The 14,558-nt window shown below is 45.7% G+C and overlaps 2 protein-coding genes across 4 annotated transcripts in view; one reads left to right on the top strand and one right to left on the bottom strand.

The window, feature by feature from the left end:
- TOMM34 (translocase of outer mitochondrial membrane 34) overlaps positions 1-516 on the bottom strand; it is a 6,361-nt gene extending 5,845 nt beyond the window's left edge. Inside the window, exons 1-2 of the mRNA XM_014941228.1 lie at positions 364-516; positions 177-276 (exon numbers count right to left, since the gene is read on the bottom strand). Of these exons, the coding sequence (XP_014796714.1) occupies positions 177-276; positions 364-478 (215 nt within the window). The 5' untranslated portion in view covers positions 479-516. The remainder of the gene's footprint in view (positions 1-176; positions 277-363) is intronic.
- Positions 517-673: 157 nt separating this feature from the next.
- STK4 (serine/threonine kinase 4) overlaps positions 674-14,558 on the top strand; it is a 49,119-nt gene continuing 35,234 nt past the window's right edge. Inside the window, exons 1-10 of one of the 3 annotated variants that reach the window (XM_014941277.1) lie at positions 674-798; positions 3,500-3,580; positions 4,422-4,550; positions 6,533-6,647; positions 7,190-7,354; positions 7,764-7,931; positions 8,671-8,808; positions 9,438-9,566; positions 10,007-10,060; positions 12,222-12,408. In XM_014941277.1, coding sequence (XP_014796763.1) covers positions 767-798; positions 3,500-3,580; positions 4,422-4,550; positions 6,533-6,647; positions 7,190-7,354; positions 7,764-7,931; positions 8,671-8,808; positions 9,438-9,566; positions 10,007-10,060; positions 12,222-12,408 — 1,198 coding nt within the window. In that variant the 5' untranslated portion in view covers positions 674-766. Of the gene's footprint in view, positions 799-3,499; positions 3,581-4,420; positions 4,551-4,659; positions 4,741-6,532; positions 6,648-7,189; positions 7,355-7,763; positions 7,932-8,670; positions 8,809-9,437; positions 9,567-10,006; positions 10,061-12,221; positions 12,409-14,558 lie in introns of those variants that run through there. The other 2 variants (XM_014941279.1, XM_014941280.1) reach the window with 2 other exon arrangements.

Raw genomic sequence — 14,558 nt, 5'->3', positions numbered from 1 at the left:
ATCCTCGGTCCCACCGGTCCCCGGTCCCACCGCCTCCCGGCCCCAGCGATCCCCAGCCCCGCCGTACCCCGGTCCCACTAGTCCCCGGCTCCATCGGTCCCCGGTCCCCCGGTCCCTCCGCACCCCGGTCCCACCGGTCCCAGGTCCCGCCGCCCCCCGGTCCCACCGCCACTCACTCGCTGCAGTCGGCGACGCAGAGGCGGCAGGCGCCGTCCTTGAGGCGGCAGGCGGCGCGGTTGGCCAGCAGCACGCTGCGCTCCTCGGCGGCGGCCTCCCCTGTACCGGGACACAAGCGGGAGAAAGGTTCACCCCGGGGTCCTCCCGCCGCCCTCCCGCCCGTCCCCCCCGGGGGACACGCCGTACCTGCGGCCTCCAGCAGCGCCAGGGCGCGGGTGTAGAGCTCGGCGGCCGCCCCGTACTGCCCGCGGCGGAACTCCTCATTGCCGGCCCGACGCAGGGAACCAGGCGACGCCGCCATGGTCGCGCCGGGCCGGGACCGAGAGAGACCACGCCCCTCCCGCCGGCACCAGGGGCGGGGCTTAGTCAGACCACGCCCCCTCCGCAGACTCCCATGTAGGGGGTCCGAATAGACCCCGCCCCTCCGGCGGGGAGGGGAGGCGGGGCTTGGGGAGACCACGCCCCCTCGCGCAGGGTGGACGCTCCCCGCTGGCTTCCGGCGGCGGGCGGAAGTGCCGGCGCGGAGCGGCGGGCTGCCATGGAGGAGTGAGGGGGGAGACCGACCCAGCGACTGCCGCCCCGCAGCGCCATGGAGACGGTACAGCTGCGGAACCCGCGCCGGTGAGCAGCGGGGAGAGGGGAGGGGGGGGCGTGTGCGTGTGTGCGCATCCTCTGTGGGGACCGGGCGTGCTGCTGTCCGGTCCGCCTGTCTGTGTGCGCTGCGGCCTTCCTCTCTCCGGCGCGCCCCGGGCCTGAGGGCTGCCGGTGCAGGGTCTGAGAGGTGCCGGTGCGGGGTCTGAGGCGGCGGGAGCGGGGCAGCCGGGTGGGAGAGGGGCAGCCGGCCGCTCCGGGGCCCGGCCGGCACACGCCGCCCCGCAGCGGCTGGCGGAAGGCTGGGGCCGCTGGCGTCGGTCGCTTCTTAGCGGGGTGAAACCGGGCAGCGCCGGGCGGTGACAGCGCCGAGCTCCGGTGGTGGAAAACCGGCTTAAATTGAACTCTCGGAGCCCGGAGGAGAGGCGGGAGGCGCGTCCCGGTGGTGACAGAGCCTCCGGGAGCTTATTCTTTCCTTTGGGTGAGTTCCGTGCAGGTTGGTGACCCTCACCCTCTCGGTACAGCCTGCCTTCCCGGCCCGGGCACGGCGGCGGGGGGCGAGCCCGGCTCGGCCAGGGGCTTCGGGGCCACCTCCGAGCGAAGCCGTGAGCCAGCGGTCCCCGAGCGGCGGGGCGGAGCGGGGCGGCGGGGCTTTGACCGGAGGGAGCGGCGGGCGGTCGGAGCGCTATCGCCCCTTTGCAGCTGGGGCCCTTGGGCTGCCCAAAGGAAGCTGCTGCCTCTGGGCTTCAGCGACACGGACTCGGAGCGCTATCGCCCCTGTGCAGCTGGGGCCTTTGGGCTGCCCAAAGGAAGCTGCTGGCTCTGGGCTTCAGCGACACGGCCTTTTTTGTGTTAATCAACACCCAGCAACGTATCTTCTACCTAAAAAAAACACCCTTCTGTATTTATTCTATAATTGCCTATGCCTGGAAGGTGATTCTGATTAGATGCGAATAACAGCACGGGTGAGATGGGGTTTGTGTGGCTGTTATATCCGTGTTGGATGAAGGTGCAGTAAAAAGGCAGAGGGTGTCTGACAGCAGTGACTGCGCTGGGCAAACAGGACAGGGCAAGGGATTGCACTCCTGGACTGCAGCAGAAATGAAGGAGTTTGATGCAAGTGCAATAGTTGTCTGGCTATTGTGTTTGGCTATGTGAAAAGCTACCTTTTTTTTTCCTTTTCTTTTAATTAGCACTTAGGTCTCAACTTCAGCAAGAAGGATCTGCCTCTTGCATCGCCACTTTTTGGGCTCCTTGGAAATGGCAGCTTGTGTGATCACTGATACATATATATTTTTTTTCCCCTTTTCTCCTCTTCCCACACCTCCCCGTTTTCACAAGGACAAGTGACATTGTGTTGTTTAACACTTGTCTTTGCAGGGAAGCTAGTGACTACTTTCAGTATTTCACCACTTCCTGAGTCTGCTTCTTTATCATGTTTCCTTTGCTTCAGGAAGCCATTGTTCGTACTCCACGCCTCAGCTGCTTCTCCTCTACCGCTTTTGTGCATAATAGCTGGGGGTCAATGAGCGGTTGCTCACTCTTTCTAAGGAAATTGGAGAGGAAAAAATACATATTTAGTATCAAAATTAGCATGCCCATCCTGGAGCCGGGATCTTTAACAGCAGCAGTAAGTGCTTTCAGTAGTAATTTGCAGTTGTAGGTGACTGCGCATGTTTCATTTTAAGCGCTGCTCGCTGTGAGACCAGTAAGTTCTGAAAACTCCAAGACTAACAAGTTTCTGGGTTTCAAAAGCTTGCGTGAGCCAGTTTGGGGAATTTGGAGGTTTTTTTGTTTGGGTGGTTTTTGTGGTTTTTGTTGTTGCTTCAGATTTATTTTTATTTTTTAGTTTCTGTGAAAATGAAAGAGCGTTTGTTTGTGGGCTGTTTGATACTGTTTGACAGTAAAATACTTTGTTTTGAGAACTTTTTATTTCTTATGTAATCTTTACCTATTTCAGGAGGTTTCCTGGTGAACCGCTCTCCAGTGCGGTAGCAATGGACTGAAACAAATGTGCTTGATCTTGTTGCATTACGTACAGAATCTCGCTGAAAGTTGTACCGGGGGTGAGGGGGGCGAAGCAAAAGATCACAGTACATACTGTGGTAGCAATGCGTTTAAAAAGGGGGTTGAGCCAAGCAGTATTACTATCCTGAAAAAGTCAGGTTATCAGTTTTGGGGTGTTTTTTTTTGTCTTTATGGAATTATCCTAGTGTATGCCCAGGCCCTCAAAGTTAAGATCCGAACTTCTGATGTTAAAAATGTCCAGGCAAGATCAATATTGCCTCCTTCCTCCCTCCCAACAAATGTATTCCACACGTGCTCTCAGGCATCAGGGAAGATGATGTTCCCTTTTGCGTGACCTTAATATTTATTCTTCCATTCAAGATATTGCCCTTTAGCAGATGTGTCCAATAGCTGCGAGACTCTGCGGTGCTGTGTTGGGATTTGACCACCAGCCTAGAGATTCTGAGATGTGTTTCCACCAAGAGGAACTGTAAATTTGTGTACCTGATCAAATTACGTTCTGTGTAGTTCCCAGTCCTCTTTTGCTGTTGGATGCTAATAATATTTGGTCTCCTGGTCAGGTGAAATAAACTTACTTCACAAACAATTTACTTTATGCTAAGCCTTGTGTACATTTAAGTGGCACTCTTTATTCTTCTGTCTCAACAAAGCCCAAACTGACATAAAATTAAGTGTCATAATTTCTCTGTTCTTACACTTGCAGGCAGCTGAAGAAGTTAGATGAAGACAGTTTAACCAAACAGCCTGAAGAAGTATTTGATGTTTTGGAGAAGCTTGGAGAAGGGTATGTGTTCTATGTGCCCAATGTATGTTTCTCTAAGAACAAATCTATGTAATGGGGATGTGTTCTGATTTTTTTTCACTTCTGTCATGATCCTGTTACTGCAAAGGTACGTACTGACATAGTGAGTGTGTTTGGTTAGTAAGAGAATAAAGACTTGGTTTCCCAAAAGTAAGATACCTTAATCCAAACAGTAGCTTACGGCTCAGCAGCAGGGAGTCAGCACACTTGAAAAATGCCAGCCTGGAGTTGATAGGGCTCTGTGGGAACTCAAGAGGTTTTGTAGTTCATCCCTGGTACCTCTTGTGGAAGATCAGTGTGGTGGAAATGAACTTGTCTTGCATTGTGCCACTTGGTAGGGCAGAGCAGCATGGGAGCGCTCGGTGAGTGACATGTTTGCCTTCTTAAGCAGTTCATTTGAAAAAGCTGAACTGTAAATCTGCCTGGCTGCTGTAAGTAAAGAAGCTGGAAATAAGATAGATAATATCTGACAAGAATTAGCAAACCTCTCTGACCAGAGCTGTAGTTCTTACTGATTCTCTGCTGGTACTGTTGCTGCAAAAAGGGAGAATTGTATTTGGATTTGTGTAAAGGGCCTTTCCAAAGCTCAGAGCAGTGTAATGGTGCTTGGCTTATTTCTGATTGTCACAGTGTGCTGTGATTTATTTGTATTATTACAGTGTTTAAAAGCTAGTGGACTGATTATTTACATTAAAATATAAAACATTTTTAGCAGGGTAGTTAACTTTTACCTGATGTCTGCACTTGCAAAAAGCAAAACTGTAGTATTTCCTTTTCTAAAATGTTACTGTATTCAGTGCTTGTTTAATATTTTGTTTTGTAGTTCCTATGGCAGTGTATTCAAAGCCATTCATAAAGAAACGGGTCAAGTAGTTGCAATTAAACAAGTTCCTGTGGAATCTGACCTGCAAGAGATTATAAAGGAAATCTCCATAATGCAGCAATGTGACAGGTAAATGTATAGAGCAAACCCCATTATCACTATGTAAGAAAAGTATTGTCTGTGATCTGGCATTTAATCAAATAAAAGCCACGATGTTGCCTTAAATGTTTTTTAAAAGGCTGGACTTGTACCATCAAGTTACCTCATATCAACTGAGTGATGTTAACTGAGCGTTTGGGTAGTGTTAACCCAGGCAAAGGTAAGATGATATGAATTTAGCTTCCACGGAGAGAGCGTTACGCTGAGTGGAATAACCTTGCACTCGCTGCCAGCAACGAGCCAAGCGTGTGAGCAGTGACCGCGCTTCCCCCCACGCCCCGTCGCTTGTTGGACGGTGGTAACTTGATTGTGTGCTACAGCAGCATCTCCCGCGCCCAGAGGGGTGGTGACTTCTTTGATATGGACGTAGAAAACTGCTAGAAGAGGGATTTTTGGTTGTTTTTAAGGGCCACGCGGATGAGAGCTGCTGCTGCATGGCTGCTCGTGCATGTGCGTAATGGACGTGCTGTCATCTGCTCGGGTGGCAGAGTTGTCCTTCCTGGCTGTTTTTCTGCCTGCGCAGGTTCTGGCGCGGTACGAGCTCGCTGCTGATCTGAGCATCCCCAGAATAACTCGCTGGCAGCTCTTGCAGCTGGGGGCTGGCCCTCTGGGTTGTCTTTGCATGTTCCTTGTGGGCAAAGATGTTGTACTAACTTCGCTAACGAAGAGCTCGTGGGTGCAGAAGGCCCCCTCTCCAAGTGTGTCTTGGGCTGAAAGTTCAAAATCCACTATTTTACCTGGTATCAGGCACCTCGCCTTAAGAAACACTACTTTCGACCTCAGGCATGGAAAACCACTTAAAATAAGTTACATTAGCAATATAAAACTAAGGTCCCGGTCACTCTGTTGCACTTCACTTTCACTATCTTTAAATGAAGGTGATTGGGTGGCAGACAACAAAACGTCAGTTTAAAAGAATTTGTTTGTGAAAAAGTCTTACTGCATAACTTGGAAAGCATTGTTATGTGTCTCCTTCTTAAAAGAAATTAAATATTAACGTTGTAAGGCCTAAAATGAGAGCTTACAGCTATGAACAGCAGAGGGAGTTCATCACTGGAGCATCTCATTTTTTGTGCAAGCATTAAGGCACACTGTGCGGTGTGACTGACTTGCTAGTTTTGAGGGAGTTCATCACTGGAGCATCTCATTTTCTGTGCAAGCGTTAAGGCACACTGTGTGGTGTGACTGAATTTATAGTTTTACAGTTTTCCATTAGAAAATATTCAGCAGAGAACAGATTAAGCACGCTTTTGTTCCTTTGCTCCATTCCCATAAGATCAGGAATGGTCTGTCCGTTTGTTTGCTGCTTTACCTTTCCAGAGGACAGATCCAAATTCTGCCCAATGCACTTTACGAGTTGGTTTGCTTTTTGGGCAGCCAGATGTGAATGACAGTCTTAGGTTGTTGTGCATTCCTAAAATACATCCTCAACTAAATTGTAGAAATGAGTAGGTGCATGTGGTAGTGGGGGAACATTCTTTTTAATGAAGATTATAGCTATTTTCCAGCAAACTCTGGACCTTATTTAGTGGTTTGATTTGGTTACAGGTGCTGTGCAGCAGCTTTACCAGGGGCTGGTCCATTTCTCATTCCCGTGTCCTCCCTTCTTGCTTGCCATGGCACTGACCCCGTAATGCGGTTCAGGGAGCTAAACCAGGTTGAAGGCTGGTTGCTCCTTATTTCTGTAGGCTTTATTTTCAGAGAGTTTAGCTCTGAACTGCCTTAGCAGCAGGTCAGATGAGCAGCGCTGTGGGGCAGGGGCTTGGCAGGATTGCAGTAGCCCTGGGTGAGTTCAGATTGTTTTGGATACTTTTGATCAGGGTTCCAGTGCCCCTTCAACTCTGAGTTTCTAAAACATACGTAGGGACTCTGCAGTGTATTTTGGTTACTCAGTTATGTTGGGTACTGATATTTCACCCTTTGTTTTCTTCTCCTTTTTTCACGTTTCATAGTCCTCATGTGGTGAAATATTACGGCAGCTATTTTAAGAACACCGACCTGTGGATAGTCATGGAGTACTGCGGCGCTGGATCCGTCTCTGATATTATTCGATTACGAAATAAAACTGTACGTCATTTCTCCTTTGAATGCATAATGGGAAGTGTGGGTGTCCAGCCACTCAAGGAAGTGGAGTAATTTGGGCATAATTCTCCTGGTGTTCAAGGCCTGACACAACCATTGGCCGTGGCTTGAGATCCAAGTCCTTTGTTCCTCTGAAAATGGGAAAACTGATTACATTGGTTGAGTTTTCGTTACCTGGATAATGTAGTTGGTGGAGCAGATTTTGAGTTGTTGACTTTTCAGAAAACCCAGGCTGATTCCAAGTAACAGCTTCTACTTTTCCTTACTTTGGTTATTGCAGGATAGGAATTAATGTTTGAGAAGGGATTTTGGTATATGAAATATGGTACATGTGTATATGTGTGCTGCTTGTAATCTAATTCTACTACATAATACTGTAAGTCACTAACTGATTTCCCATTAGTATGGCAACCTTTAGTAAAGGCAATTAAATGGTAATTAGCGAATCTCAGGAAAACATAGACTGAAACACAATAGTGTTACATCTCAGCAACTGGGAGGTTGGCAGTAACTCTCCTTTTCCTTAGCTCACAGAAGAGGAAATTGCTACGATAGTGCAATCAACGCTGAAAGGACTAGAATACCTGCATTTTATGAGGAAAATACACAGGGACATCAAAGCTGGAAATATATTGCTAAATACAGAGGGACATGCTAAACTTGCAGATTTTGGAGTGGCAGGACAACTCACAGTAAGTAAACCCAAAATGGTTGTGTGCTCTTCAGCTTATCTTTTTAACCTGCATGCGAGTGTGGTGTGCTTGTGAAGACTTTGAGAAATTGTTCTAAACTGGTTATTAGCACTTTACATCAACATAATGAGATACTGGAACAGCAACACAGTAGAGCAGAGCTTCCTCTGTGGAAGCTGCTGTACCTGAGTAACGGGTTGCAATAACACTTGCTGTTTTCTTCAGGATATTTGTGACTTCTGTAAGCGCATTTCAATTCCTCTTTGCAGCCTTCCATATCCCAGCCTTGCTGAATCTAATAATGTGCGTGTGTGCAAGTGAAAGATAATTAGGGTGATAATTCATTAATGAATGTTTGTGGCTAATATAGTTACCGTTGTCTGGATCTTTATCCTGCTTCTCTTCTCAGGACACCATGGCGAAGCGGAACACAGTTATAGGGACCCCATTTTGGATGGCTCCAGAAGTGATTCAAGAAATTGGGTATAATTGTGTTGCAGACATCTGGTCCCTGGGAATCACTGCAATAGAAATGGCTGAAGGCAAACCACCGTATGCAGATATTCATCCTATGAGGGTAAGGACTGTGGTCTTTGGAAATGTATTGCTGTATGGAAAGGATTTGCTGTTACAGCTGGCTGAATAACATAGCAACGTGCCATCTTGCTTTTAATTTGGAGGAAATGATTTGTTTTCTGTCAGTTCTTTGTACTGGTGATTAAATGAAAAACAGGTCTTTGAGGAGAATCTGCATGGGCAGGAAAATCATGATCTTCTGTTAAGACATAGCTGAAGCTCCCTGTGTTGGGTGTGAAGAAATGCATTTTCAGCTGTATTATCCAAAGCTCTTTTTTTTTTTTAATGTAAGCACAAATTTTTAAGACTTAAAACCAGCAGATTCACACCTTTTGAGGTATATAATGGGTCAGACAGAAGTGTAAATACTTAGTGAGAAAAGTCTGATTTCTGGCTGCTTGATCCCTCTGAGCACATTTGTGTCTAATATTGGCACAAACTCTTCAGAAGCAGCAAACTTGAAATATCTGTCCTTCCTTAGTACCAGCATATGTTTGTGTGTGTATCTGTGTTGTATTGTTAGAAAGCTTGAAACTGAAATCTGGAATAAGAAGCAGCAAACTTGAAATATCTGTCCTTCTTTAGTACCGGCATATGTTTGTGTGTGTATCTGCGTTGTATTGTTAGAAAGCTTGACACTGAAATCTGGAATATTAGTACCAGCATATGTTTGTGTGTGTATCTGTGTTGTATTGTTAGAAAGCTTGAAACTGAAATCTGGAATATTTTTCTTTTTTCAGGCAATCTTCATGATTCCTACCAATCCGCCTCCAACATTCCGGAAACCAGAGCTCTGGTCAGACAATTTCACAGACTTTGTCAAGCAGTGTCTGGTTAAGAGCCCAGAGCAGCGAGCCACCGCCACGCAGCTGCTGCAGGTCTGCCTTTTCTTACAGGAACTTTAAGCCCTAGAGAAGGCTTGTTGGGGAAGGCAGCGCTGCCTGTCTCTTGACATGTTGGTTTCATTTCTTGCCGTTCCTGCTCGCTACAGATTTTACTTTTTAATAGCTCATTTTAAGAGATCAACTTCAGCTTTTCAGTTCTTCTCTAAGAACCGGTCTAACTTCAGCTTCCTGTCTGTGTCTTCTCTGGGTCACTTTTGTTTGTTTGTTTGGCTTTTGAAATTTTTTTACTTTCAAATTCTCACCAGCGCTGCCAAGAAACTGCCTCCTAAAATGCTAAAAAGGGGAGGCTAAATGAAAGTGATTTGTTGGTCTAGGCGTGGTGATGATCTGTGTAATTGGTTCTTGACAGCGAAGCTGTGAAGGAGAGAAATAGAGTTTAGCAAGGGGAATGAGCCCAAGGTCTCACAGCACTGGTGCCTCTGGAGCATGTTTGGAGGGTGGGAGATGCTCCTCCTGGGTCAAAACAGAAATACTGGGCTTTTATTTTAGTAACTTAGGGAGTTAAACCTTAATTTTCATTGGAAGTAGGCCATAGTAACAGCATTTTACTGTTATATCTTGGTTCGGATGTGGTGCTTATTTGTTTTTAAAATACTTCTTAGCATCCATTTGTGAAAAGTGCCAAAGGAGTGTCAATCCTGCGAGACTTGATTAACGAAGCAATGGATATCAAGCTGAAACGTCAAGAAGCACAACAGCGTGAGCTAGATCAAGATGATGAAGAAAATTCAGTGAGTATTTAATAGCAACAATGTACTAAGTCCAAACTCTTGCTCATTTCGTAAGGCTTAGCTGCTTTGGGTTTTGGTTTTGCAATATTTTGTCCAATTGCCTATGGATTTGACCTAGTTCTTGAGTTTTCTACTTTATGACTGCTTAAACTGAGGCTTGGCCTCTGCTCAATGTTTGTATTTGAGTGGGAAAGCCAGCGTGGATGGCTTGCTGCTTAGCTTAGAGTGTAGTTAGAGATTTGTGATTGAAAAAGCCTGCAAAGTAGCATATGCACAACACTTGATACGTTTTTCCCAGTTGGATATTATTTATGCAGTAATGAGAATTTTTCATTGTAGATTCAGTTCTTAGACTGTTCTCCTTGTATAAAATAATAATATCATGTGTGATGCACTATGATATGAGTATGTTGTGTTGTTTTACTGTTGTTGTGCTTTAGAACCCCCCTTATAGAAACTTTCTACTACACAAGAGCAACCGGCAGAAGCCTGAGGTGAGGGCATGGCAAGTGTTCAGGGGATTGCTGTGAATTTAAGTTTGGGCTCCTTGTTTCAGTGATTCCAGCATGTGAATATGGAAAGCATGTTGAAAGCTGTTTTTTGAGCCTGCCTGCTTCAAGCTGAATAAATGAAACGGGCAACAAAAGGCATTGTATGCCAGAGACCTTCTCAGAAGCTAGACTTGAATAGCATGGTCCACTGTATCTATGCTGAAGACATTGTTTGTCTGGTTTTCCAGTTCAGGAGTGCCTATTTGTTCCATGTGGAAGTAACTTTATCAATCACGTTGCCATGATGTTGACTCTACAAGTGTTGTCCCTGCCCTCTGTCCTTCATTTCTGACCGATCTGGAGTCAGGCTGCTGAGAGATGGTGTCTATGTAGTGGAGCTGAGTGGTTTCTGTCGGTGTGTGTGTTTCCCTGAATCTTCTCTGCTCTCTGCCTGCCAGGAGGAAAGTGTTCCCAGGCACTTCCCAAGTGCTGTGGAAATTTCTGCTCTAGTCCTTTGTTAAATGATGTGTAGCTAACAAATTTATTACTTCCTCTCACCCACTCATCTCCACATAAAATTACTTTTCCTCCATTAACATCACATGTATTTTTCTCCTCTTGCTATTGGTTTTGAGGTTGGGAAGTAAATTACATTGACACCCTTGGCAGAACAGATAAAATGAATGAAACACCAGGATGTGGAGGGGTGTCCTTCTTTCTTTCAATGACATTGAGATGGAGAATTGCAGTTTGATGTACAAGACCTGTGTGTTCCCTATAGCACTAACACAGATCAGTAAGCCCATGGTCACGCATAAAGAGCTGTGAACTTATAGCAAAACGTGAGCATCTCATCCAAGGTGAGGTGCTTAGAACTCTGCTGTAAACCTGGGGAGGGTTGTTGTAGTTCAATACCTGGTCCACAGTTCCAGAAAATGAAATAGATTGTGGAAATGTTGACCTTGTTCTTCATGAAATCGCAGATGAAACACCAGGATGTGGAGGGGTGTCCTTCTTTCTTTCAATGACATTGAGATGGAGAATTGCAGTTTGATGTACAAGACCTGTGTGTTCCCTATAGCACTAACACAGATCAGTAAGCCCATGGTCACGCATAAAGAGCTGTGAACTTATAGCAAAACGTGAGCATCTCATCCAAGGTGAGGTGCTTAGAACTCTGCTGTAAACCTGGGGAGGGTTGTTGTAGTTCAATACCTGGTCCACAGTTCCAGAAAATGAAATAGATTGTGGAAATGTTGACCTCGTTCTTCATGAAATCGCAGTCGCAATATATACTTGGTGAAGCACACACCACCTAATGAAGCTACTACCTCTGGCCAGGAAGTTGTCCTACCAGAATTTGTTTCAGGAGCCCGTGTTTTCCTGCAGAGTCAGTCTCTTAAGCCTTTACAGCAATAATTCAAACTTCTGTAATATTAGTACCTGTTCAGAAAAGAAGTAATTTTCATCTGAAAACAATGACTAGACTTTGAGAATTTAATTCCTTTTAAAGATTTGCAAATTCAGTTCTTTTTTTTCTTCAGTGCTTCTGAAGTTTACAGCAAGTAAAACTACCTAAATATTAAAGACAAACTCCTAAAAAATAGGGTGATCATTTTTTCTTCAGTGTGCCACGTGTGCTTCAGACTTAGACCTGTGGTGCTGAGGGACATGATTTAGTGATGTTTTTTTATCAGAGTTAGGTTGATGGTTGGACTAGATGATCTTAAAGGTCCCTTCCAACCTAGACAATTCTATAATAACTAATGACTCCTCAGTGAACTGTACCATTTGAGATAGGGGGTTTAGGTCAACTTAAAACTAGCAACATAAATACAAACAATAATGATTGGATGACTATTGTAATGTACTCTTACAGACAGGTCACCAGAAATGAGATACAATTTGCATTGAGAAGCTTTTGCTGATTACTTATTTGTTCTCTTATTTATCAAGCTGACAGAAAAGTCTGAAGACTTTTCATTACCTGCTTGGAGATGACAGGGAGAGAATTAAGTGTATAAATGTAAAAAGTCGATGGCTTCTGTGTGTATTTGTAAAAAATCTCTGAATTAGTAAGACTTGCCAGTGTCCTTGAATACAGACACTCTTCGTGGGACCTCACCACCATCAGTAAAAATGTATTTGTGGCGTCTTTGTGTAGGAAGAAGATGAAACCGATTCAGGTACCATGGTGAGGGCGAGTGGAGATGAAACTGGTACCATAAGAGCTGTCAACACAATGAGTGATGGAGCCAACACGATGATAGAACATGACGGCACCTTGGAATCCCAGCTGGGTACAATGGTGATAAACACAGAAGATGAAGAGGAGGAGGGCACCATGAAAAGTAAGGAAACATCTTTAACTTCTAGAAAATTACTTCGGACCTACCGTGGGCGATGATATGTATTCTCAACCTGCTTTGATATTTTTGGTAGCTTATTGTGATGTCTTTTGGTTGGAGGGAGCTACAACTCTTAGGTCAGTGCTCTCTGGCAGCAGAGAAGAGAGACCCTTCCGAGGTCCAAGTTTCAAGCCGTTCTTTTTAGTCTTGCACTTGGTGTAGCTGTGCACAGTTTCCACAAGTTTCTGTGCTGATCAAATAAGATGATTCTAGCTAGTATGGGGTTTTTTGTTGATTCTTCTTTGTCTGTTTTGGCTTTTTCACAGAGCGTTGGGGAGGGAGACTCTAGCAAAGGGTTGGTAAAACATACGTGCTGCTTTAGAAGTTGATCTGGCTGTAAGCTGGTATCTGAAAACACAAGTCTGTTTCAGAACTGATGCATCAAATCAAGGGCTACACCTATGAAATGAGAAATACCCTGCATGCTTCCAGCAAGGCACAGTAGGAGGAGCTAGGATCTCTTCAGGCTTGGTATTCCTTTAGTGCTGCTTTATTCACTAAGGAAAACTGAATAAACTGTGTGGTGGTGTTCTGAGACATTCAAGTTGAAATCTGTTCTACCCTCAAATAGAAAAGCTTACTGAAACTACTAGCCTTGTCATAGGATTTAAGATTTAGAATGATGTGGCTTTGATCCCTGATAGTCTGTGGAAGAGCTCACAGCTTGTCCTGGAAAAGGGTTAAAAATGCTTTTTTAAGCAGGGAGATGGCAGGGAGAGCCTTCCTGGAAAAGTATGACGAGAAGAAAAAGAATGTTTTCTCAATGATGGATTCTCACAGAAGTCCATTCCCCCTGATGTGGGTAGTCTGACAGTATGGAGGCAGAGGCAGTCGGAGATGACTCAGCCTGGCCACCACGGATGTTTGCTCAAGGACTGAGGAAAGTGCTGAGTGAGGGCTCAGCAGTGGTAAAATATGGCCATCATAGGCAAGGCTTGTACTTTTGGCTCTGGCTTTCCTTGTGAAGACTTCCTTGGCCATCTGATTTTGAACCTTTCGTTATTGTGGGAGAGGAGAAAATTCTCCACAGGAATTTCCGTGTTGAAAGCTTCTTCCATGTGAGGGTCCTCTAGAGCTTGTGGAGGGATGCTGGTTTTGAGAGTGAAATTTCAGGAGAACCTGTTCAAAGAGTTTTGCAAACTTTGGCAAATGCTGATTCAGCACATAACAATCCAGAGGTGTCAGCCTGTGTAGCAGCTTGTGGCATCAGTGATGATGGAGCAATGCTGTGGGGTTTTGTGAACAGGGTAGCTCTAGCAAGGAGACAGGGGGATGCTTAGAGCAGCTTAAGAGGTCAACCAAAGAGTGGGACGTGTTAATGGCCTTAAATAAATTAGGTGGAGTTGCTGTTTCTTTACAAATAGACAACACTGTTAATTTCTCATCATCAGTGTGTCTGTTCCATTTCATGATTCACCATAACAGAGGTTTTACTGTCTGTGGTGCTGCTGCTCCTGCTCCCAAAGGTGTGTATGTAAAGTGCCTCTTCAGTTTATCTTCCTGTGTTTAACATGTCCTTATCTTCCCACCATCCTTTTACGATTGCAGCTTGAAAGCGTCTATTTCTCTAGTGTGCAGAGGTTTGAGGAGATGACTTTGATGGTATCTCTCTTGCAAGGACATGCTCTCATTTGGAGTAGAATTGGTTATGAGGCTGTTGCAGTGTCTTTAACACGGTGTAGTATCTAACCATAGAGGGAGCTCCAGAACAAGCTCTCAGAGCTCTACATCTATGACTTGAAAGTTGAGTTTTTGCTTTTAACCCCGCCTGGACTTCGGACTCCTTAAACCCACTGTTGTGCTGCTGTGTGACAGCACTCCAAGCTGACGTGTGGCCAAAGGGTGTGAGCAGCTCTGCCTTCTGGAGGAAGCGTTGGAGCCCCTGGGTGCTGGCTGGCACCGGAGCCACGTCCCTCTTGGTGGGTTTCACCCAGCTGTGCTCCGTGCTCCCTCTGCTCCAGGTTGAATAACTTGAACCTTGCTTCCAAGAAAACTGATGTCAATGAAAATGGTTCTTCCCGAACAAAACTTAACTTTTCCTTGACCCCTTGCCATTCCCGCATTTATATTCTCTTAACAGTCAGTTAAATTAA

This window comes from Calidris pugnax, unplaced genomic scaffold (genome assembly GCF_001431845.1).
Source record: "Calidris pugnax isolate Ruff unplaced genomic scaffold, ASM143184v1 scaffold55, whole genome shotgun sequence".
In the NCBI taxonomy this organism is placed as follows: Eukaryota; Metazoa; Chordata; class Aves; order Charadriiformes; family Scolopacidae; genus Calidris; species Calidris pugnax.
Note: the sequence above shows the minus strand (reverse complement) of the source record. Positions and strands in the feature narration are given on the sequence as shown.